General features: G+C 44.5%; 1 protein-coding gene and 1 long non-coding RNA gene across 5 annotated transcripts in view; one reads left to right on the top strand and one right to left on the bottom strand.

Moving 5' to 3' along the window:
- LOC109283335 (uncharacterized) overlaps positions 1-22,349 on the bottom strand; it is a 98,910-nt gene that overhangs the window by 42,211 nt on the left and 34,350 nt on the right. The gene's annotated exons all lie outside the window — the stretch shown is intronic.
- The window catches only part of SPARCL1 (SPARC like 1), a 39,907-nt gene that overhangs the window by 12,034 nt on the left and 5,524 nt on the right, over positions 1-22,349 (top strand). Inside the window, exons 2-11 of one of the 3 annotated variants that reach the window (XM_019488135.2) lie at positions 188-316; positions 4,536-4,598; positions 4,739-4,792; positions 7,855-8,034; positions 10,837-12,024; positions 14,109-14,181; positions 14,946-15,064; positions 15,628-15,748; positions 19,829-19,965; positions 21,188-21,336. In XM_019488135.2, the coding sequence (XP_019343680.1) occupies positions 4,545-4,598; positions 4,739-4,792; positions 7,855-8,034; positions 10,837-12,024; positions 14,109-14,181; positions 14,946-15,064; positions 15,628-15,748; positions 19,829-19,965; positions 21,188-21,336 (2,075 nt within the window). In that variant the 5' untranslated portion in view covers positions 188-316; positions 4,536-4,544. The remainder of the gene's footprint in view (positions 1-187; positions 317-4,535; positions 4,599-4,738; positions 4,793-7,854; positions 8,035-10,836; positions 12,025-14,108; positions 14,182-14,945; positions 15,065-15,627; positions 15,749-19,828; positions 19,966-21,187; positions 21,337-22,349) is intronic. The other 2 variants (XM_019488136.2, XM_019488134.2) reach the window with 2 other exon arrangements.

Here is a 22,349-nt window from a genome sequence, read left to right as displayed (position 1 = left end):
GTTGTGACAGTACAGTATGTGGTTATTATGCTGTAACCACTATGCCCAAATGCTTCCATCCTTTTGCCATTAGGAATCTGTGTTAGTGCCATCAGCATTTTAAATCATTGTTATCGTGGTTTTGGACTTGTCAAATGGTTTGTGTGCATCACCAGAAAATATACACCTATTTTTTATTGCACAATAGGTTTCATGTTGCAGGCATGAAATGCAATGAAACAATACTGTAAAGCATGGAAGTTCAAAATACAGTCCAGGCCATCCTTTCTCTGTAAAGGAAGAGGACCTACGCATCAACTGGAGATTTTTAGTGCTGGTAAATTCATAAAGGAAAGTAATAATACTTGCACTTTCTGGTGTCTTCATTTTGAAAGGCATATTATATTTCATGTTTGGAGGGTTAAACTAACTAGAGATTGGGATGAGACTTCACCTAATGCTGAGTTGTCACAACTTCCTAAAAAGCATCTGATGCTGGTCAGTATTAAAATTGGGTATAAGCAGGTCACTCCCCCAGTTTCCATCTCTCAGCCAGTTCACTCTACATTCAGGATTTCCAGCAACCTCTCCCCACAGTAAACAAAAAACTAAACCAAAACCTTCCTTCAGATTTTGAGAGGGACAACCCAAGCACTGTATCTCTCCTTCAGCACCACAGCCTCCTGTTCTCCCTTTTACTGTACTTCTGGAGAGTTTAACCCTCCTTGTAGCTTCACCCTCACTTTCCAGTCACCAGTTGCAGCTGTATCCCAGCCTCCCAGCTAGTCAGACTAATAACTGCTAACTATTAGGGGTGTGCGAAGCGGGCCCTATTCAATTCAGATTTGGATGTGGCCCGAATCAGGGACAGTGATTTGATTTATTGATTCGGATCATTGTCCCTGATTTGACTCAGCCAAATCTGAATCTGAAGATTCAGTGCTGATTTGGAGAATCAGCAATTCGGACACAGACACAGCTTTAAAAGTTTTCTTCTACATAACTTGAGGTAGCAGGTGTGGCTCGGAAACACTGCAATGCTGGGGTGCATGGAATGTCCCACAGGAGTGCGGGGGGGGGGGGGGGGGCCTCCATGTGCTTGGTGGCGAACCTGGACGTGAACTGGAAGTACTCCTGGTCCACTTCTGGGTCTGCCGGGGACTGTGTAGGTCCCTCCCACCCCCCCTGCACCTCCAGGCTCAGTGATCAGCCGCAGGGGGACCCCGGGTGTCCCCTCCAGACCCAGGAGGCATCAGTTGCCGAGCCAGGGGGTGCAGCACGCTCCCTTGTGGACCTGGAAGGAGACAAGAAGTGCTTCTGGTCCACTTCTGGGTCTGCTGCTGAGCACACTGGGGAGCCCCCCTTGCTTCATGCACTCAAGGCACCCCAACATCACAGCACTCACAAGCTGCCTGCTACCTAGAAGTATATAGAAAAAACATTTAAATCTGTCTCTACGTCTGAATCTCCAAATCTTTCCGAATCTCTCTGAATTGATTCAGAGAGTTTAAAGGGTCCTCTGATTCTATTTGGAATCAGAGATTCGGCCACCAAATTGGGCAGAATCTCTGTCGAATCAAATCAGGGACCGAAGCTTCACACAGCCCTACTAACTATCTGTGGCTGACTTTCATTCCTCCTTACAATGGCACATTAACCTAGATGGAAACTAGTTCAGATCCAGTTTGCAAATACTTGTGTTCCATCAAAGGTTCTAGGAAGGCCTGAGATATATTAAAGCCTTAAGCCACCTAAAAACCTCATATTACCAACAGGTAAAGTAAGACACAGAAATCTCCTTTCTGTTACCTTTATTCAGACTGAGCAACCAAAAATTCTCAAATAGCTCCATTCTTCCAGTTGCTACCTCCACAATTCATGTAAGATGCTAAAGTCAGCCCCCAAAAAGAGCTAGTGGCAGAGACAGACATCTAGCCAAATAACATGACACCAGTACCAAGTTTTTGCCTCTGCTTTATAACAAACATCATTTATCTATTTATCAGTTAAGTCCATGAGCTGCCTAAATGCACAGAAACTTTCAGCCCCACTATTTACTTTGTAATGTAAAGATATGCCATTTAACTACATAAACACTGGGGCTTCCAGCAGCAAATCTTGAGACTGCTATTAGAAGTATTGAAAATAAGAGGCCAAAACAGCCCTGAAACTAACCCCAGTCATTTTCAAGGCGTCTAATAGTGGAACTGCTTCTGCGTTAGAAATGCCTAGAGCTAGTCAATATTACAATACCACTGCACTGTCAGCAGCTGAGACGGGTTATTCTGTACTTAATGAGCATTACTTACATTAACTTCAGGCAAGTGCATAAACATGGGAGTATCACTGACATGGAGTAAACTGTAATTTTAAAAAAATGTATGAAAATATATACATAAGTTCTTGTGTTCCTAGAAAGTAGCAAATGCAACCTTGTCCTGATCTTAAGTAATTGCGCTTAGATAGCTATGTGACTCTTACACCTGATCACTAATGCTTTCAATTTTATTTTATTTGGGCCTTGTTACAACTTATACTGTGAGCCACACAAATGCTGATCAGTTTAGTGCTAGCTTGGAGTTTGAAGCAGTCACACCTTAAGGCTAAAAACCTTTTTGGACTGTCTCCCACCTGCACAGCTGTGACTTGCCACTAGAGGCCTGGTGACCAGGACTAGCTTCTATCCCTGTTCTATGGGCAGGGGTGTGAGAGAGAGGTTTGGAGGGGGAGTGGGGGGCATGTTATTTGTCAAATGTCACCTGCCTCCCCCAGACCTAGTACAGGTGCAGGCAACATGCTGGTAGCTTGCCTCAAGGCTGTGCCTCCCCGTCCTCCTCCTCCCTCGCCCGCACCTCTGCTCCCATCAGTTATGGCATGGCACTGCCTCTTCTGCCCAGCCTGACAAGGCACTAACAACTCCATCGCTGCATGGCCTGAGAGCATTGCACCATGCCACCCCACTGGTTTCCTCCCAGAAATGTCACCTGCCTCCCAGCATACTGGCGGCTTGCCACAATGAGGCAGTGCCTCCCCCTTCCTCCCCTCCCCCCACTGGGGCTGCTAAATCCTCCCACCAGCCATGGCATGGTGGTGTGAGAGGAAACCAGCAGGGTGGTCAGTGAGGGAGCTGTCAGCACCTCACCAGGCAGGGCAGCAGTGCCAGAGCTCCCCCCATGCAGCGCCCTCTGTATCCTTGCTGCCACCTCATGCAGCCTTCATCAGTCTCTTGTGCTGAGCCATGCTCTGCCCACCCCACAGCAGCACCCTGGCACACCAGCTCCAGCTTTCCATGCCTTAGACCCCATCACTCTCCGCTGGCCCTGACCTGCCTCAAGTGGTCGCCATCTTCAGCTGTGTGCAGAAACACTACCTGGAGGAGAGGCCACTGAATCCAGTCCTTCAGTATCCTGGGATACCAGAGGACTTCATTTTGAGCAGTACAGCTGCAGGGAGTGGCCACACCTTAATGGAACAGGAGCATGGATATGCAGATCAGAGATGATCCTGCGCTGGAGTAGTGTAACTCTGAGTTGTATGAGTGCTTTAAGCCATTTAACCCCTGGATTGGCCTCACTTTAACACCTTTAAAAGCTTCAGAAGCTGCCTAAAATGACAATATAACAAGGCCCTTTGTCTTTACTGAGCAAATCTAAGGTAATGAACCCTAGAAGCTAGAGAAACAATTGAGGCTCTTTGTTATGCTGCACTATAGTTAGAGACTAATTGTTCCCTGGGAGAAGGGAGGTTTTCATCAATTAGTGGATTTGTTCCCTGTTGACTAAAAGAAAAAAAATGTTGATATTAAGGAATTAAAAACAGTATACACAAGAAGCCCCCAACATGTATCCCTACCACTATCTTGAGTGCATGGTAACTACAATGCTTTTTGCAAGTTATAATACCAAAACAAATACAACGGTCAATGTAAGCCCTTGTTTCCTTGGTGTGCAACCTAATTTGCCTGGAAATTTTCTTTATGGTTTTTGATGTTTAAACACAATTATTTACATAGAAAATAATTCTAAAGCCTAACTGACAGGAGAAAGTATCTGGAAATTTGAGGCACAGAAATTTTCCAACTACAAAAATTAACTAGAATCTGTTACAGCCACAACCTGCCCCAGTCAATGTTTCAGATGGGGCAGGGTCCAGGAACTGAATGTAGGTGTTACTTTAATAAAATTGGGAACACAGAAGTACAGGATGAACACTACAGTGAATGAAACTTTGCAGAGGCACAGAGAATGCAGGACTCAGACAATATGTTGTATTTAAAACAGATGGGTGTGGGTATGTGGGGTGAGGGGGATGACAAAGTAACTGTTGGGATAAAGCAGTTATAACCATTAAAATCCCACAAGACTGGACTGTTTGGGGAAGATCTGTGCCCATTGGTATGTCCTCAAGTCTCATAGTCTCACCTCTCTTTATCAGACAAGTATCATCCAGTCACTGTACCCAATCCTTGAAATACTTTCAGACTTTCTTAGGGCTATGGTTTCTGAAAGGTTAACTTCCAGATCCCACTATGAGTTTAATATCATCCTATTTTTTAGCTCTAGAAGATGAAGACTGTGGCTTTCTTCATTTGCCTTGTGGGATCATCTTTTGCTATCCCGGTAAGTCCTCATCATTCTAGTCCTAGTATGCATTTCAATGTTCAAATATGCATTTGAGATCACTAGTTTCTGCAGTATCCCCATGACCTGTTTAAGATTTTGTTTATACAGAAATTTTAACCCCATTTTCTATTTTCTAGACCTATCCCTTAATGTACAAACTTGGAATCCGTGGACAGAAAAATACAGAAAAGGTATTTTCATTATTTAATCACCATACCATAATATGCAATACTGAGCTCTAACATATGACACATCTGTATTTGTCTGCAAGTTCATGTAAGTAAGAAAATAGATTTAACTTGATTCTTATGTGAATTATTGTGAAACTCCATGCAATGAACATGTCATTGAGCCAGTGATGAAAAAAAGACCACAAGTATGAAGCAGAAAGATCATAAGTTCTCTAATCCCTCTGGAGAAATTCTCAGAATTCATTTGTATATTTAAGCATAATTCTAATATTATAAAAGCCTTAGTCAGTCTGTCTGTCTGTCCGTAGTGCTTTATTTGCACTCTGATTGGTTGTCTGAAACAATCAATCAGAGTGCTTCAAGAGCATTCCAGACAGGAGGTGGTGGCGGCAGCACGGGGTGCTGGCCAAGAGGGGCAGAGGGGATGGCAGGGTATGGTTCCCCTCCCCCCACCGCTCTTGGGAGATAGTGGCGGCACAGGGTGGTGGGTGGTGGTGCTGTCCCCAACCCATCATTCCTGACAGGCAATTGACTAGTATAATTGGCTGTATAATTATTCTAGGAAATAAATGATCAAACCAGTGATCAGCAGGGATCCTAGTTGTTTCCTCTGTTTAAAACTCACAAATTCTCTGATAAGAATCCCAAATTCTCTGATTAAAAAACCCAAAATTCACTTTTTTCCATGATTAAAATGAAACACCAGTATATATATAGATATCAGTTGAACACAATGTTTTATTGATATTTTTACAATTTAAAAGCAATTTGGAAGCCTACCAGTGCCTCAATCATTATAATAATATAAATTATAAATACCTATATATTTTGGCATTTGATTTTGGGTTTTTTTTATCATAGAACATCAGAGCCACCCCTGCCCCTTCATTCACCAGGATGTAGGTCCAGCTGTGACTGCCACTGCCCCCCCACCCCCACCCCACACTGCTTTGTGGCACTGAGCAGCCCTGATATGCTGGTTCCCTGTCCCTGCCCATGCCAGTGCCCCTCACTCCTGACCCACAGCCTTCTGGCCCTGCTGATGCCCGTCACTCCCAACCCACAGCCACCCATCCCCTGGCCCTGCCTGGGCTCCTTATTCCCAACCCACAGCCCCCTGGCCCTGCCGATGCCCATCACTCCCAACCCACAGCTGCCCATCCACCCAGCTCTACTGGTGCCCATCACTCCCCACCCACAGCCCACCCCACCAGCCCTGCTGGTGCCCCTGACTCATAATCCATAGCCCCCTGTCCCTCCCAGCCCTGCCAGAGGCGAGGCCCAGCTGCCAGGGATATGGGACTAGGGAACAGGGCCATGGTCTGCAGCCCCTGCCCCCCCAGTAGTGCCCAAGCCCTGGCTGCCATCTGAGGGAGGTGGTGTCTGCTGCGGCTGAAGTGGAGCATGGAGACAGGCTCCTCCTCTCCCACAGCAAACAGCATGGCCAGAGCAGAGCCCATGGGAGAGGGTAGATGCAGGCTTCCCACTGCGGACTCAGGGCTCCCTGCCCTGCTGCCCTTCCCCCAGGGGCCTCCACAGCCCAGTGAGTAGGACTCAGTGCAGGAGGGTGAAGAGGCTCAGTGCCACCACTGAGAGCCCCACACCAGCCATGCTGCCATGGCAAGGTGCCCCCTGCCCACCTGGCAGCAGTGAAGGTGGCAGTGCAGAGGGGGCACCTTACCATGACAGTGTGGCCGGTGTGGGGCTCCCAGTGGTGGCACTGACTTGCCCCACCTTGCTCCGCCCTCCCATGTCAGGTCCCACTCACTCTGCTGTGGAGTCCTTGGGGAAAGAGCAGCAGGGCAGGGAGCCCTGAGCCCACAGCCCCCACCCTGCACACAAATCTGAAGGTACATGGCGCACTATGCTCCCCACCCAGAAGCAGAAGATCCAGCACACAGAAACAGGGATCCAGCCACCCACTCCCTATCAGCCCCTGGACAAGCCACCCACAGCTTCATCCTGCTTTCCAGCCAGGCCCTGCAGCCATTCATTCTTGCCCTAGACCCAGGTCCCATGCACCACCCTAGCTGGGTAGTGCCACTCCTGCCCCACTTCCTCCCTCTCTCCCTCCCTCCCTCACCTTGGGGGCCTCAATCTGCCCTTACCACCCCATAGACTTATCTGGAGGGGAGCTGCAGGAGCTGCTCTCTATGGTGTCTGGCTGCCATGTGCATGTGCGTACGCACAGACGCATGTGGCGCCCCCTGCCTTATTGCCCTTCTCCCACTCCCGCCAGCCCCAAGCAGCCCCTTGCAAGCTGGAACTCTGCCAGCTGGAACTCTGCCAGCCTGCAAGGGGAAACCTGCTGTTTCCTGCATTTTTTTCCTTTAAGGGAGAAAATCCACATTTTTCTCCTTAAAAGCAGAGAAATCTGCATTTTTCCACATTTTCCCATGGTGAATGGAAAACCCAGATCCCTGGTGGTCAGATACCAGCCACTTTATCCATATTCCATTAGCAAGACAGGGGAGATTTTGTCCCAGTGTTGATTGTTCACCGTAAGCAACCCCATAGTTCAGATTCTCAAACACATTGTTAACAGTTGCTGTAATTTTGGTCGAAGAGCTTTTATTGAACAATGTCTAATCTGAAGAAAGGTAGAACACAGCTCTTGAGCCAGATCCTCAGCTGGATGGTTGACTTGAACGGACCTATGCCAGTTCAAATCAATTGAGGACATGCTCCATGCTTTCATGTGTAGTGATGGACCCAAGTCAAACCGTTCATTTCTACTCTCCTCCCCCTATGCTCCCAACTTGAACTTTGGTGGTTAAAATAAAACACAGTCTGGATCATAGATAACTGGTGAAGCTGTATACAAACAAAACCCAGCCAGTGCTTTATAGAAGAAAGTGAAAAATCAAGTCTCTTTTCACTACCTCTTGGCATGAAAAGTTATATACTGTGCCTACCAGCTCTTAAGGTAAGTTACAAGGCATTGTATATTGAGAGCTGCCTTATTCTAGATGCTATCAGAGACTTTTTTTAATAAGCCCTGTTATTTCAAAGTTAAAGTATCCATCAGAACATTTTAAAATACAACAAATTATTTTTTTCAGACAGATTTCAGAATGATTCTAGATAATTCGCACCCGACAGCCATCTCCCAGAAACAACACATGGAGAAGACATCTGCAGTAAGACAAAATGATGCTGTATCAATGATGGATGATCCACCAGTTGCAAATAAACATGAAACATTTATAGAAAGCCACTTATCTAATAGTAGCCCATTACAGGTAAATTGCTTAAAGTGGTTATATGTTGGCATGTTAAGTTGTCAAACAGTTTAAGTTTTCAAAAGAAGATTGAAAGTTAACCAGATCACAAATGTACAACAGCCTTTATGGAGAGTAAATATTGAGTACTAAAAGGTTTTTTAATTTAGTGAAAATGGCAGAACAAGAACCAATGTTTGGACACTTAAGTCAGGCTCATTGGAAATAAGCCACAAAGTTTTAATAGTGCAGGTGCTCAGTGATCGGAACACACTTTTAGAATATGTGGAGGATTCTCCATTTCTTGATGTCTTCAGCTCAAGATTGGATGTCTTTCTGAAACATATTCTTTAGCCAAACATGTTTGGCTCAATAAAAATGTAACGATTAAAACCTAAGGGGCTATGATAAGCAGGAGGAAACTCAAACTCTAGGAAAATATGAATCGATATAATAAAAAGCTTCCCATAATGCTTCTTTAAAAAATGCAAAGTCAGAAATATAAGTGTTGTAATTACTACTGTGCAAAAACAGTTAATGACATTATTAAAAATTGTAGCAGTTCAATCTTGAGATATTTTCAATATACAAATTTTGCTTTTCACTTTTGCAACCCTTTCCAACTAAAATGTGCAAATATATATTCAGATTTAATTTTCAGTTTGTAGTGTTTGACTCAAAATAGTATTATATTTGAGTGAAAATGGACTTGCCTTCCACCAATAAAAAAATTAGGATTGTAAATGTTAATCAGAATATTTAGTGCAGACTCTGTTGTTTCAGAGGAAATACTGAATAAGAAGGAAATGCTTATACATTGTTTTGATCTCACTTGACCTTTTAATCATGTTTTTACTCTGGAGAAGAGAAGACCAAAATGGGATTTGATAACAGTCTTCAAGTACCTGAAAGGCGATTACAGGGAGGATGAAGATAGGTTTTCTTCTGTGGCTGTAGGAGACAGGACTAGGAACAATGGCCTCAAAATACAGTAGGGGAAATTTAGGTTGCAAATTAGGAGGAACTTTCTGACTATGTGAAGCACTAGAACAGGCTATCTAATGAAACTGTGGAATCTCCATCTTCAGGAGCTTTCAAGAACAGGTTAGATAGATACTTGGCTGGGACGGTTTAGTCAGGGATGCTTTGAGCTCATAAGGTCCCTTTCAGCACTACGTTTCTATGATCCTATGACCTTACAAATGTAATACACAGATGGCAAGCATAGTACCAACTAAATATTTTTAATCTTGTTATATCTGGGTCCATTCCAAAGTGGTACTGATCCTTATTCACATTGACAGGAAAGTTTTACCAATATTTTAAGCACCCATCCAAATGAGTAATCCCACTGGAAGTTCTAAGTGTAATTAGGGTCAAGTCCTCTGCTTTTAATTAGTGACAAGAGAAACCAATAGCCTGCAGGTCTGTTCAGAAAAACATCAAGATTCCTGAACATTCCCTGGCTTCTCATAGTTTTCCATCAGCCACTGACTTCACAATGATAACAGAAGGGGGTTTCCTATTACACGGTTGATAACTGGGACTAACAGCCATCTTAAATCTCCCCTCATGACCACTCAGCTTCTTCCTTTTCCCTAAGTGTTATGTGATAGGAGATAGGTGGGATTTTTAAACTATACTTGTTTTCATCTTAAACAAATTCCGATGCTGTCTCGGTTTAGTGGAAAGCAGAAGCCTCGGATAGGTAGGCTAATTTTAACTCAGCTATTAGGCCCACTCCCCAGTTCAAAACTTTGGCTCCCAAATATACTTAGCTCTTTTCCTTTTAGGGCTTGAACCTTTTTCAATTACATCAACAGTTTTACCGCTGACTTTACTGGGTAAAGGATAAGCCCCCAGTGTACCCTGTGATGCCCACTACTGGGTTTTTTTTCCCATCGTGTTGTTGTTGATATCAAATGAAATAGGATTCCTGTTAACTGAGCCAGGAACCACAATAGGAGACTGATAGGCTGATCCTGAAATAAGAATGGGAATTATTGTGATAATACTTATCAGTAATTATATACTTGGCTAAGCAACATTCTGAGTGTCTAAATGTTTAGACCAGGCTTGTCCAACATACGGCCCACGGGCCACCATGTGACCCACCAAGCCATTTTCTAAGGCCTGAGGTGCTGAGACGGGAAACGAAAGTAAACACTGTTTACTTTCGTTCCCACCCCTTGTCCCTCCCCCAGTCCCTTAGCAGCTTCCTGATGGCAGGGTGGGGGGGTCCTTTGGCCGGCCTACTAGGTGATAAAAAGTTCACGATCCGGCCCCACATTCAAAAAGGTTGGAAATCTCTGGTTTAGACTCTAAACACTCTGAGTCTGAAGTTTGTTCCAAAAAAAAAAAATCAAAAGCTGTGGATGTTTTCCCAACTTTCCTCTTTTCTCATTGCTAACACAATATTTATTTTCTGGGGTAACTAATACTTACTGAAGCCAATGTTTTTAATTCCAGCTGCCAAAAGTTAGGTACCTACATCGATATTTGATACTTACACTGAGATTCCAAAAAAGACTAATTGAGTTATAGCCATTCAACTCCTAACAAATTGTGATACAAATTGCACAGCTAATCCTATGAAAATTGTTTGGAAATTCCAGCCCTAAATAAATGTACATTCATTGTAAGACCTCTTGCCCATCCACAAACTTCACTGACTCCACAAATCATTCTATCTCCATACAGGGATGAATTTCATCCTGTGTATTGACCAAGTGAAAAGAGTATATTATATAGCAACTTGGAAATGCAGTTGTAAAACAAACTGTTTATTAGTCTGTTCAATAAATCTGCATTTTTATTTGGAAGGTTCAAGATTCTTCTTCTGAAACTTCAGAGAGGGAACACTCAGAGCCTGAGCTGTATTTGAACAAGGACAGTCTGCTCCCACTTCAAGGTAGTCATGAGAAGGAGGAGCAGGTATTGATGGTGTCTGGTGAACCAAAGATGGAGCACAGGACTGTTAAAAGACAGGAAAGAAGTAGTAACAAACATCACAGGAAAAGTGGTCTAGAGCGTATTAGTTTACAGCATATTGGTCCAACCTTGGCTTCTGACATTCAGTGGAGTGATTTTGTGCATACCATGAGCAGCAAACAATCCAGCAGTGAAAATTTTCAATTTGGGAAGGAGAAGAAGTATAGCAACATAGCTAGTCACCAAGATCAAGATGGTGAGGAAAATCCAGAGGAGGATTTCACTCTTGTTCAAGAGCAAGATGCATGGAAATACAATAAAAAGAGAGTTGCTGTATCAGAAAACAACAGTGAAAGTGATGAAGACATGGAGGAGGAGGCAACAGCAGAAGAGTGGGGTGAAATTGGCTATATAGACAGGGGCCAGAAAACTCATCTGATAATTCAAGAAGACCACTATAAGAACAAGCAAAACAATGATAACAGGCAATCTGATGAAACTCTCAGAGATTCCAGCCAGCCCTTCCAAATCACCAAGAGGCAGGATGATGGTCAAGAAGAGGAGGAGGAGAATATACAAGCAAGAGAGGAGGCAACTGTCTCATCAAGAAGTACTAAACAAGATCAGAACATTGAATGGCAAGGCCAGAAGGCTGAAGAAAGGCTCCAAGATGGTAACCAGAATACTACTAAGCCTGAGGAAGTGGTAAGGAGAAAGTATATGGAGGACCAAAGTATTGGTAACAGCAACAATAATGATAATCCTGATAACAATTCTGATGCTGGTGGCAACACTGATGATTTTAACCAAAGCCAGAAAGGACCAGCCTATCAGGAGAGTGAAAGAATTCAAAGTAATGATCATGGAAGTATCAGTGCTGAGCAGCAGAGGGGGAGAGAGGAAGAAGACGACAGTGTAGTTATTAATGAAACTGACAATAACCAACATATTGACATTAAACACTTCATTAATGTTGAGCAAGATTATTATAGCCATGAGCCAGCCAATTCTGACAGTGAGGAGCATGCAAAAATAGCCAGCCTTCTGCAGAATGCAAACACAATGGAATCTGAAGACAATGTAAGTGCCTTAAAAAAAAAAAAAGGGGGAGATAAAAAACCCAAAGTTGTACTCAAACTTAAAGCATAGCAGTAGGCTGTATCTTACATGTGGCCCTCAACGAGAATTCTTAAAGGACAGCTCTCCTTCACTGATGGCTATAATGACCTTGGAGGTCTTGTTCTTTATAATTTGCTTTGAGGTTACATTGCCTTCATTTTATATGCATTGACTATTATTTTTCCTAATACATACCAAATGAAAGCTGATCAATTGAAGGTTTTTGCAATTAGTGAATTCAGATGCAGTTGTTACTAATTTATAGAGGAAGATATGGCCCACTTATAAGCAAATTCAAGCAGGTTTATTTCTCATTTTTAACAGATGTTTGTTACACTTTTATGTAAATTATCTATAGTCCCTCAGCTCCGGACAAAGAACAACGTATAATCTTTATGGTCACAATTTCAGGCACTTTTATAAACTGTTAAGGTTAGAGTTTCACTGATTTACAGCCACTGCAACACCATTTGACTTTCTGGGTTCACACCAGGTGCAAGTCAGCACAAAATTTTGCCTCCTAGGCCATGTCCACAGATTCAGGTACATGCAGTTTGTGATGTCACAAACATCTTTGTGACACCACAAACTACACATGTTGCATGATAAATCATGCAAGGCACTGCTAATTTGTAGCATGGGGGCAAAATTTGCTACCAGGATTTCCCAGTAGCAAAAAAACAAACAAAAACAGAAAAAACCGTGGGCCAAAGCACGTGAAAATAGCATGCACCAGGACAGGCATGAAGATGGGAGAGCAGGCAGCCTGCTCCCCCATCTTGAGTCGCCGTGGCACATGGGGCACACGAGGGCTCCACAGCATATGGAGACAGGGGAACAGGCAGCCTTGTTCTAGGGAGCTGGTCATGGCCCACAACAAAAGGCACATGTAGGGGTGTGCACTGTGGCACAAGTTTGTGCCACTACCATTTATGCCACTGCAAGCATACACCCCTGCTTGTTTGCATGCAGCTTTAGCATGTATTCATGGAGACTGAGGTCATATTTCAGTAGCTCCTCCCTTCAGCAAAGTAGTTAAATATAAGTTTAAGTGTTGTGTCAAATCTGGAAGGACTTAGCCACGTGTTTAAACTGAAATGAATTGATATGCTAGGCACCTAAAGCCAAAGTTTACATCCTCCAAACTCCATCTCATCTGCCACCTAATTTCAGAAGTGCTTAAATCCTATGGGTGTCTAAGATTTTTATATTAAAGTTCCCCTGACTGACGGACTGTTGCCTGAGTCTCCCTGGACCTCACAGTCTTGGACAGCTTAACATTGATCTCACGCTCAAGCACCATCAGGGTACAGCAACAATCCTCTGCCGAGCTTGCCTGTGTTCTCACAGCAGACTCTGCACATTCTTTCAGTAAGTTAGTAAAGAAGGAAATATCCCCCTAAACATTCACACAAAGATACATGAGATCTGACTTCAATTCCTTTCTGTGCCTGGGGAACATAGAGCTTGAAGGAACTTCCTGAGCCATCAAGTCCAGTTCCCAAATTAGAGTCCACCTTTCCCACCTCCCATAAAACACCAAGCTGTAGCTTATCCTAAAATGGAGGCTCAGGACTGAAGATCCTGAGGTGCAGCAAGCACCTCACAATAGCACTGGAAAGGGCAAGGATTCAATCCTCCACCCTGGTTCTTCTCATTTCCTACTGGCTAGCTTAGGTGACTTATTATGGCGTTGAGTTTTGCAGATGCCACACTCCTTTCCCTTGTACATTGTACAGGAAACCCAGGGTCAACCTCAAGGCAGTATTCTGCTGTTGGGCCCAACTACTTAAAAATTAGGCAGTGTCATGCCAAATGTCACAGTACCAGAATTCCTTGGGGGCTTGGGCCTCTAGTCTTCTTACACTGCATTCTTCCCTCAAGACATAGCTTCCTCATAGTACTGGAGCAAGGACAGAAGAGAAACATTTCTCTCAACTCAGTGAGATGTACTCATTTACAAATGAGCAATTGTTGATGGAGTGATGGAATTTTCACTTCAGAGACCTATTACAACTTCTCCTTTTGCTTTTATGATTTCAAAGGTTAAGACTACAGACAGTCCACATAGTAAGAGAGAAAGTACAAGTGATAGCAGTATGAAGGTGTTCCTTTTTGGTAAGTAACCTATCTACAACATGATTATAAAACTATTGTGTTGGAAGAGCTGTAGAGAATTTGCTGCTGCAAATTTCTTTTTCTATTTTAGTCATGTCATGATTTCATCTGATTGAATTTTGCTGTATGTGATGTTATATTGCATCTGTGCACATTAAAAATCCCTCCTGGATACTCATTTATTTATTGAAATAATTATAAAAAATGTAAAATACATTGTAGATAGGGCATATACTTTCATAACACCTATATAAAAGTTGGAGTTATTTTCACCAAAACATTAGTTGAAGGAATGAAGACATTTTATTTTGATTTGAATTAAGGGAGGCCAAAATTATTTGGATTCAATAAGAACAGATATGAAATTTTATCCCAAACTAATACAGAAACTGCGTCCACCTATTTTTGTTTGTCCCCCTCCCCCTGCCTTCACATTTTTTGCTTTATTTCTTTTGGATTTTGATAGTACTTTGTTGTAATGGAAAACAGATGTAAGAAAGATGTCATTGTCCATGCAGGTGGTACACAAATGTGCTAAAAACAACTCAGAATAAATCTTACTTTAATGGGATTTCTTGCCTTTGTTATTTAACAAGGAGATTCAGCTGTCTCTGATAAAGCTTTGTGGTGGGAAACACACAAACTTGGACGCATATTTCAAACATCTTTGGTGTGTTTTCAGATTTCTTGATTGTTAAGTTACATCTCACTCAAATGCCCAATTTTGCTCTTCTCTTTCTTTGGTTTGATGACATTTTTGCCAGACCTTTGTAGGAATTTCCATTGTAAAAGAGGAAAGGTCTGTCATGCAGATAAACAAGGAAAACTCAGCTGTGTTTGCCAAGATCCTGCTGCTTGCCCTCCAACTAAAGATTATGAGCATGTAAGTATTCCACTGACATAGGAAGAACTAACTACAATACTTGGTACTCCATTAGTTAGAGCAATTCTTCACTAAGAAGAATGTGAATGGCTCCCACTGATTTTGATAATTGGACACCCAAGAGTTGAAATTACCAGAATTGTCACAGATGGCTGATTGAAATTCTTAATGTAATTTCCCCCCTAATTTACATTACAAAAAAATAAAGTACAATCTCTTTTAAAATTCTACAGAAAATCCAACCATTACATCAATTTGTCTCTGATATTTTAGCAGACCCATGCACTTACACATGTAGGACACTGTTCAGCATGGTTTCCCACTAGGCTGCTATGGGATTACTATAGCAATAGTATTTTGTTACAGTAAATTATATTTAAGATTTCAAAAATGCCTAAAGTTAGGCCCCCAAATCTATATTTACACCCCCTGAACAAGGATTATTTTCAGAAATTCTAAACACTTGCAGGTCGATGGCCTGTTTTATTTCATGCTCCTTCTGTGGCACATGCACAATAGCAATCTAACAGTATTACTGAATAGATTTTTCTCTCCTTACCTAGATTTGTGGTACTGATAATAAGACCTACGAGGGCACATGCCAGCTCTTTGGCATGAAATGCCAACTTGAAGGGACAAAAATGGGACATCAGCTGCACCTAGACTATATTGGATCCTGCAAATGTAAGACTGTGCTTACTTTTATGCATGTAATCCACCTCTATAAAATGCCTATCACCTTAATAACCAATCACAGTTATAAGATCCCTCCCTTCCCCATTACTTCTGTATACGTTACCCTCCAGTTAGGAATAAGCTCACAATCCTAGACTCAAAAGTCCTCAGAGAGATCTCTTTCTATAATTATATTACATAAAATGACCAAATCCAATAATTTGACCTTTGTGAAGAATCATTTGTCTGCCACCTGGCTTGGTTCTATCACCTTCCTTGTAACTTTTTTTGGTGGGGGAGATGCTACCATCCTCTATTACCAATCTTAAATATTTATCTCCTCACAATATCTCTGAGAGGTAGCAGATCATTACCTGTACCATTACCATTTTATAGTTGGGAGTTGGGACCCTGGGGCACAAAGAGCTGAATGCTGGAAAGAACTTAGGCAGTATAACAGCATGCTTGGGCATCATCAGTTGAACTTCTGACTGTTCAGTTAGGGGGGTCCCTTCACCCTCTACCCAGAGCAAGTTCCCCAGTCTCTTACTTGGACATTGTTCCCCCAAGGAATGCCTTCCCTTCTCTCAAATCACTGTAGCTGGCTGGCTAGTTGCTGTCTGCCAGCTCTCTCCCTTTTATTCTCCTCCCTCTCCACTTAGCATTGGTTGCAGAGATAGCAGGGAGGACCTGGCCTGGGCCAGAGGTTCTTTTTAACCCCTTTTTCACCATGGGCAGCATCCTGCCCATAGGTGATTGGTAAGGGGTGCACGGGGCTGCACATGCCCCCCCTGACAGGGCCGGTCTCCCCCGCCCCCTCCCCAACAGTTGACACGGACACTGTAGGCAGGGCTGGTGCTCTCCCTGACAGGGCTGCCACTGCCAGCAGCTTCTGCCGGTGTCCCCCAAGATTCAGGAGGCACCAGTCTCTCATGATCCTGCCTCATCACAAGTGCCTAAAGCAGGACTTGTGTGGAATGTAGGTGCCTAAGTTCAAAACTACAATGTAAAAAAGCAGTAGCTCCCTATCTTAAATATGTCTCAATCTGGCAGGTGCCCCCACATTTGACTGTGCATGCCCAGGACTGACCCAGGCTGAGCAGCTGTTCCACCTAAATTCTATCCAGAAATGGGGTATCCCCTTCTGACTCAGTACACTGACCTGTGATCACCCCTCATGAGCAGAATTGAGACCTTTACAAAATGAAGTTGTAGTCATTCTTTTTAGGTGGAGCTGGTGCCAAATCTCACATGTTATATACTCACTGGATGGCTAAAGTGCTCACTTGGGGAGTAGAAGACCTGAGTTCAGTTTACTTCTCAGCTTTAAAGTAGTCAAATACAGTTCTCCCACCTTCTAAAAGAGTGTCTAAGCCACCCCTCACTGAAGCTGTGCCACTCTGCAGCAATGAGTTCAAAACTCCTGAGGGCCATCAAAGGTGAATGAACACAAGGAAGTATAACTTTTCAATGGTTAGGGCACTCATCTGGGAGGCAAAAGTTCTACTTTCTGATCCATGCTCCTAGAACTATTTCTGTATGTTACTTTAAGCCAGGGGTGGGCAAAATGCAGCCTGCAGGCTGCATCCACCCTGCCAGGCCATTCTATCTGGCCTGCGAGGCCCCTAAAAAATTTAGAAAATTAATATTTATCTGCCCCCAGCTGAGTGTCAAAGATGATAGCAGCCAGGGGCCATAAGACCCAGGGGAAGCCAGGGCAGGCTTCTGCAATAGCAGGGCCCACCCAGCCCCACTCCCCCAAAACTGGAAGCCCCTGCCTAGCAAGGGCTTCAGGCCTGGGACCATGGGGCTGTTCATGCCTCCCTGCCCTGAGCAGGAAATTCAGGTAAGAAGGTTTGGGGGGGTGGGGCGGGCAGGCAGGAAAGTGGTGGCGGGGGTGGGGGGAGTGGAAGGGAGTGGGCGTGTGGGGCCCATGTCAGTGTCCTGGCGCCAGTGGGGCCCAGAACGGGGCGGCAGGAGTATGGGGCGCAGGCTGGCAGGGGTCTATGGAGCTGGGCTGCACTGCGCCAGCAGGGAGAGAGGGGAGCTGGCTTGGATCCATAGAGCCCCAGCCAGCTGGGACCCTGCGCTCCTACTACCCGGTCTGGGCCCTGCCAGACTGGCCCCGAGGCACTCGTGTGGGTCCTGCGCTCCCACTCGGCTGCCGCTGGCTGCCATATGCCCGCTCACTCCCAGCCCCACCTGTCCCAGCCCCACGGCACAGGCGGGGATGACTGTGAGTAGCCCCAACCCTTCATAGCCCACACTTGCCCATCTGGGCTGAGCAGCAGCAGCGGCAGGCAGGGAACAAGCTGCTGCTCAACACAGGAGAAAAGTGGCCCCTCCCGCTGCCAGCGCTCCCTGTGGCAGCAACCCAGAGCCCTGCCTCTCTGCCATGTCCCCACCACCCCATAGGGCAGCAGTGGCAACAGAGAGCGGGCACAGGCAGCCCTGTGTGGGCTCCAAATGGCAGCCGCAGGGAGTGCCAGCAGCAGGAGGAGCAGGGCTGCTTTTCCCCCTCCCCAGCAGCAGTTTGTGCCCTGCTGCTGCTGCGCTCAGCCCATTAGGCAAGGCCAGAGCTGCCACAGGGCCCATTCTGGCAGCAGCGGTGACAAACTGCAGCTGAGCAAAGGGGAAAAGCACCCCCCACCTCCTGCCACTGCTGGGCAGTCTGGCTAAAACTGCCAGCTCTGTGCTGCCCAGGAGCTGCAGCAGAGCCTAGCGTGGTGTGGGCTCCCCCAGCAAACACTACGTAGCGGCAGCAAAGAGGATGGGTGTTTTCCTCCACCCTGACAGCAGCTCATGCCTTGCTGGTGCTCAACCTGACAGGCTAGCCTGGAGCCAGCGCAGGGCCCAAGCTGGCAGTGGCGGCAAGGAACAAACTGCAGTTGAGCGCGGGGGAAAAAGCAGCCCCTCCCCACCTGCTGCTAGCACTCCCTGCGGCATCCACCAGCACTCTGCCAGTGCTCACTCTCTGTTGCCACCACTGACCCATGGGCGATGGGGACGCAGTAGAGGCAGGACAGTACCACGTGGGCTCTGGGCAGCTGTCGCAGGGAGTGCCAGTGGTGGGAGGAGGAGGGTCCACTTTTCCCCTGTGCTGAGCAGCAGCTTGTTCCCCATCCACTGCTGTTGCTCAGCCTGGATGACCCTTCTCCTCCCCCCACCACCAATAAAAATTAAGTTTAAACATGTAAATTAAATTAAAATCTGTAAATTATACAATTTGCAGGTCTGCAGTATAAAAAGTTTGGGAACCCCTGTCATAGACCCCTGCCAGCCTGCACCCCATGCTCCTACCACCCCACTCTGGGCCCTGCAGGCCCCGTGCTCCCGCACACCTGCTCACTTCCACTCCCCGCCCCCACCCTACCGCCATTTTACCCACATTCCCCCCCACCCACCAGCTGCTCTGCACCCCATGGCTCCCATACCACATACGCACACATCCCCACAAGCCCCCATACCCACCCACCCACAAATCTACACCCACCCCATACCCCCCTACACCCATGCACACCCCATACAACATACAAGTAAGACTGCACTTTGAGCTTTTATGCAATCACTTCTACATATCCAGCACAAACAAACACAAATCAGATCAAAAATATATTTTTTAAATTAAATTGAAATATATTATTATGGCTGTTTGATTTTTAGTTTTTTTTCCCTAAAATGGCAAACCCTCTTCCCCAAAGGAGTACTTCCAGGGGCAAGGGGAGGGACTATCAGTGGCAAAGGTCAGAGGTTAAGGGGATGGGACTTCCAGCCCCGAGATAGCGGGGCACCTGTCAAGGGGCGGGGCTACTCATGTGGCCCTCAACAGCTTGCCAAAACTCAGTAAGTGGCCCTCCACCCAAAATAATCGCCTGCCCCTGCATTTAGCATTCTCCAATCCCCCTCCTGAGGAAAGGAATCTAGGCACTGGAAGCTGAAAGGATAGAGCTTCCTCCCTATACCTCTATCTCAGTTTAAATTTGAGCTGTAAATTTGCCCATAAGATTCAAATGTTGTTTTGAAGAACCTGACTCAGGACTAAATGGATCTTTTGATAATGAGAACAGAATCCTTTGTTATTTGGAACAGACATTCCTCCTTGTACTGACTATGAAGCAGATCATTTCCCTCTCCGGATGAGAGACTGGCTCAAGAACATCCTCATTCAGTATTATGAACATGAACTGGACAGATCTGGATTTCTATCTGACAAGCAGCAGAGTAAAGTAAGTAATTATTTTAAAATAAAACACAGCACCTGTTACATCACTAGAATCAAGTGAACTATTTGTAATAAATAATTCACTCTATACATTCCCCCTTTTCCTGTTAGTGAAGGGTCTTTGGGCACATGGTGATCTGCTGTGAATAAAACTTGATCTGCTAATTTTTTGTGTGAATACTTCAGCAGAATTCAGCATCTGAAAGTCAAAAACTTGAGTTGCGATGTTTAGGTTTGAATAGACAGGCAGGTGACATGATACCATATTTACTGGCATACCATGCACACCTGTTCCCCAAAACTTAGCTTTTCAAAATTGGGATATGTGTCTTAAGTGGGGAAGCTAATCTTTTGCCCAGAATAGAAGCAACCCATTTTGATTCCTGCTTCATCCAACATTTAAAAACAATTACCCAGCAGCAGCAGTGCATTTCTATTCAGGCAGCTGAGGGAGTCAGTTGACTTAATGGCTCACTGACTCTTCACTCCATAGGTGTTAATGACCATCTCTCTTTTTTATGGTCTTGATGTTCCACTACTTAAGCTAACTTGGACAAGAGGCTGATTTTTCAGCTGACTCTTGTTACACAACGGAACTCTTTACTGGCCTAAAACTGAGAGCCAGCTTCTGTGCCATCTACCCTAACCCCACTGTAGAAGCTGGGTAGAAGTATTCAAAATACAGCAGAAGGTAAGCAAGACAGAACTCTGACCAAAGCTCAGGCCACTGTCTCTTCACTGCTGTTTTCTACATGTTAGCTAGACAATGCTGGCATAGGTGTATTAATACGTTCTACACCCATACATTCATTCTGCTGTGCCGACACCGCCACAACCTGTTCCTTGTACTCTTCCTTCTCCCTCATACCCAGTCAGCATGTAGACTATAAAGGTACCATGAATAAGCAGCTGAAGGTTCTCTGGCATGGGGGACTCCATAGCTGGTGGTGAGCTGGGACATCTCTATGCCACACTCCAGAGGAAGGGGGCAAAAAGAAGGGTATATACTGTAGCACTCCAGTGAGACCTTGATGTTTACCCAACACTTATGAACAAATTCGCTTACACTACAAAAACAAGATAGCTAACTTGTAAGGACAAGTTTTTTTACTGCAGTTTCCAGCTGCAAGCACTGCAAAAACAACTCTCATGCTATTTGAGTGAGATTCTATGCGTGGGGTAGTTCTAGTCGGACTATTTCTTCTATCACTTAATGGTAATTGCAGGTGCAGAAAATCTACCAAAATGAAAAACGCCTCATGGCTGGTGACCATCCCATTGAACTTCTGTTACATGACTTTGAGAAAAATTACCACATGTACGTGTATCCAGTGCACTGGCAGTTTCACCAGCTTGATCAGCCTCCTGTGGACAGGTAGAAACTCTTTATGTGTGTGCTATTCTGATCTGGATTGTTTTACTGAGAAGTCATTTAGAAATGCAAGAATTCTCTAATACGTACACACTGGGACAGACTCTCAAATGACGTAAACTTTCAGTCAGATTTTACTTATAAATAGGATTTAGCAAGAAATACCTGCTACCCACATGTATTTCATCATAATCAATCATTGCACCTTCAACTGTGGGACTTCCCAGCAATTGGTAAGGGCTTAATCCAGGAACAAAGTATTTGGTTAGGAAGTTAATGAAGATGCAAGAACAGAGGATAGTCCATGGTGGTTAGTCACCACAAATCTATCACTGGCATTCAAAACTCATCTAAAAAGAATTAAGATAGCATTAAAGGTGGACAAGTACATTAAGTTATTTAATTTTGATTGTCGCAGTTATGGGATTGTGTATCTGACATCTCTGTGGCACCTTACTAAGGCCTCCACCTACCACCTTGTTGGATCAGGGAGCTTTCTTCTCCCTGCCAACAAATATTTTAAGGCTATAATCCCCTTGCAATTTCCTAGCAAGTCTGGCCTTGATAGAGTACCCTGACTCATTCTCTAAGGGATAGCGAGAGACTGACTCAGTGACAGAGTGACCAATCAGCTTTCCCAAGGCACAGTACTATTTACTCTCAGATAAAAGTATCACTGAAAAAGCATGTTATAAAATGATAGCAGCTTACATGTGTGATATCTTACCGTGTAGTATGCATCATCATAAATGTGGCTGTGGTAGATACAGACATGGGTTTTTCGGGGTTTTTTCCTGTCTGTAACTAGATCTAGATTGTTTCTGTGAACTCCTTCTATTATACTATACTACCCTCTTAAACCAGAACAAGCCAGCATACACAACTTTACCTACTGCTTACATCAGAAACACAACAATCTTTTTTGAATATTCCATGTGTTCAGAACAGATTACACATCTCAGTGTAATTATTTTTTAAGCTTTCAAGTGGCCAAAGGCTGACATCCCTCACAAATG

This window comes from Alligator mississippiensis, chromosome 2 (genome assembly GCF_030867095.1).
Source record: "Alligator mississippiensis isolate rAllMis1 chromosome 2, rAllMis1, whole genome shotgun sequence".
Classification (NCBI taxonomy): Eukaryota; Metazoa; Chordata; order Crocodylia; family Alligatoridae; genus Alligator; species Alligator mississippiensis.
Note: the sequence above shows the minus strand (reverse complement) of the source record. Positions and strands in the feature narration are given on the sequence as shown.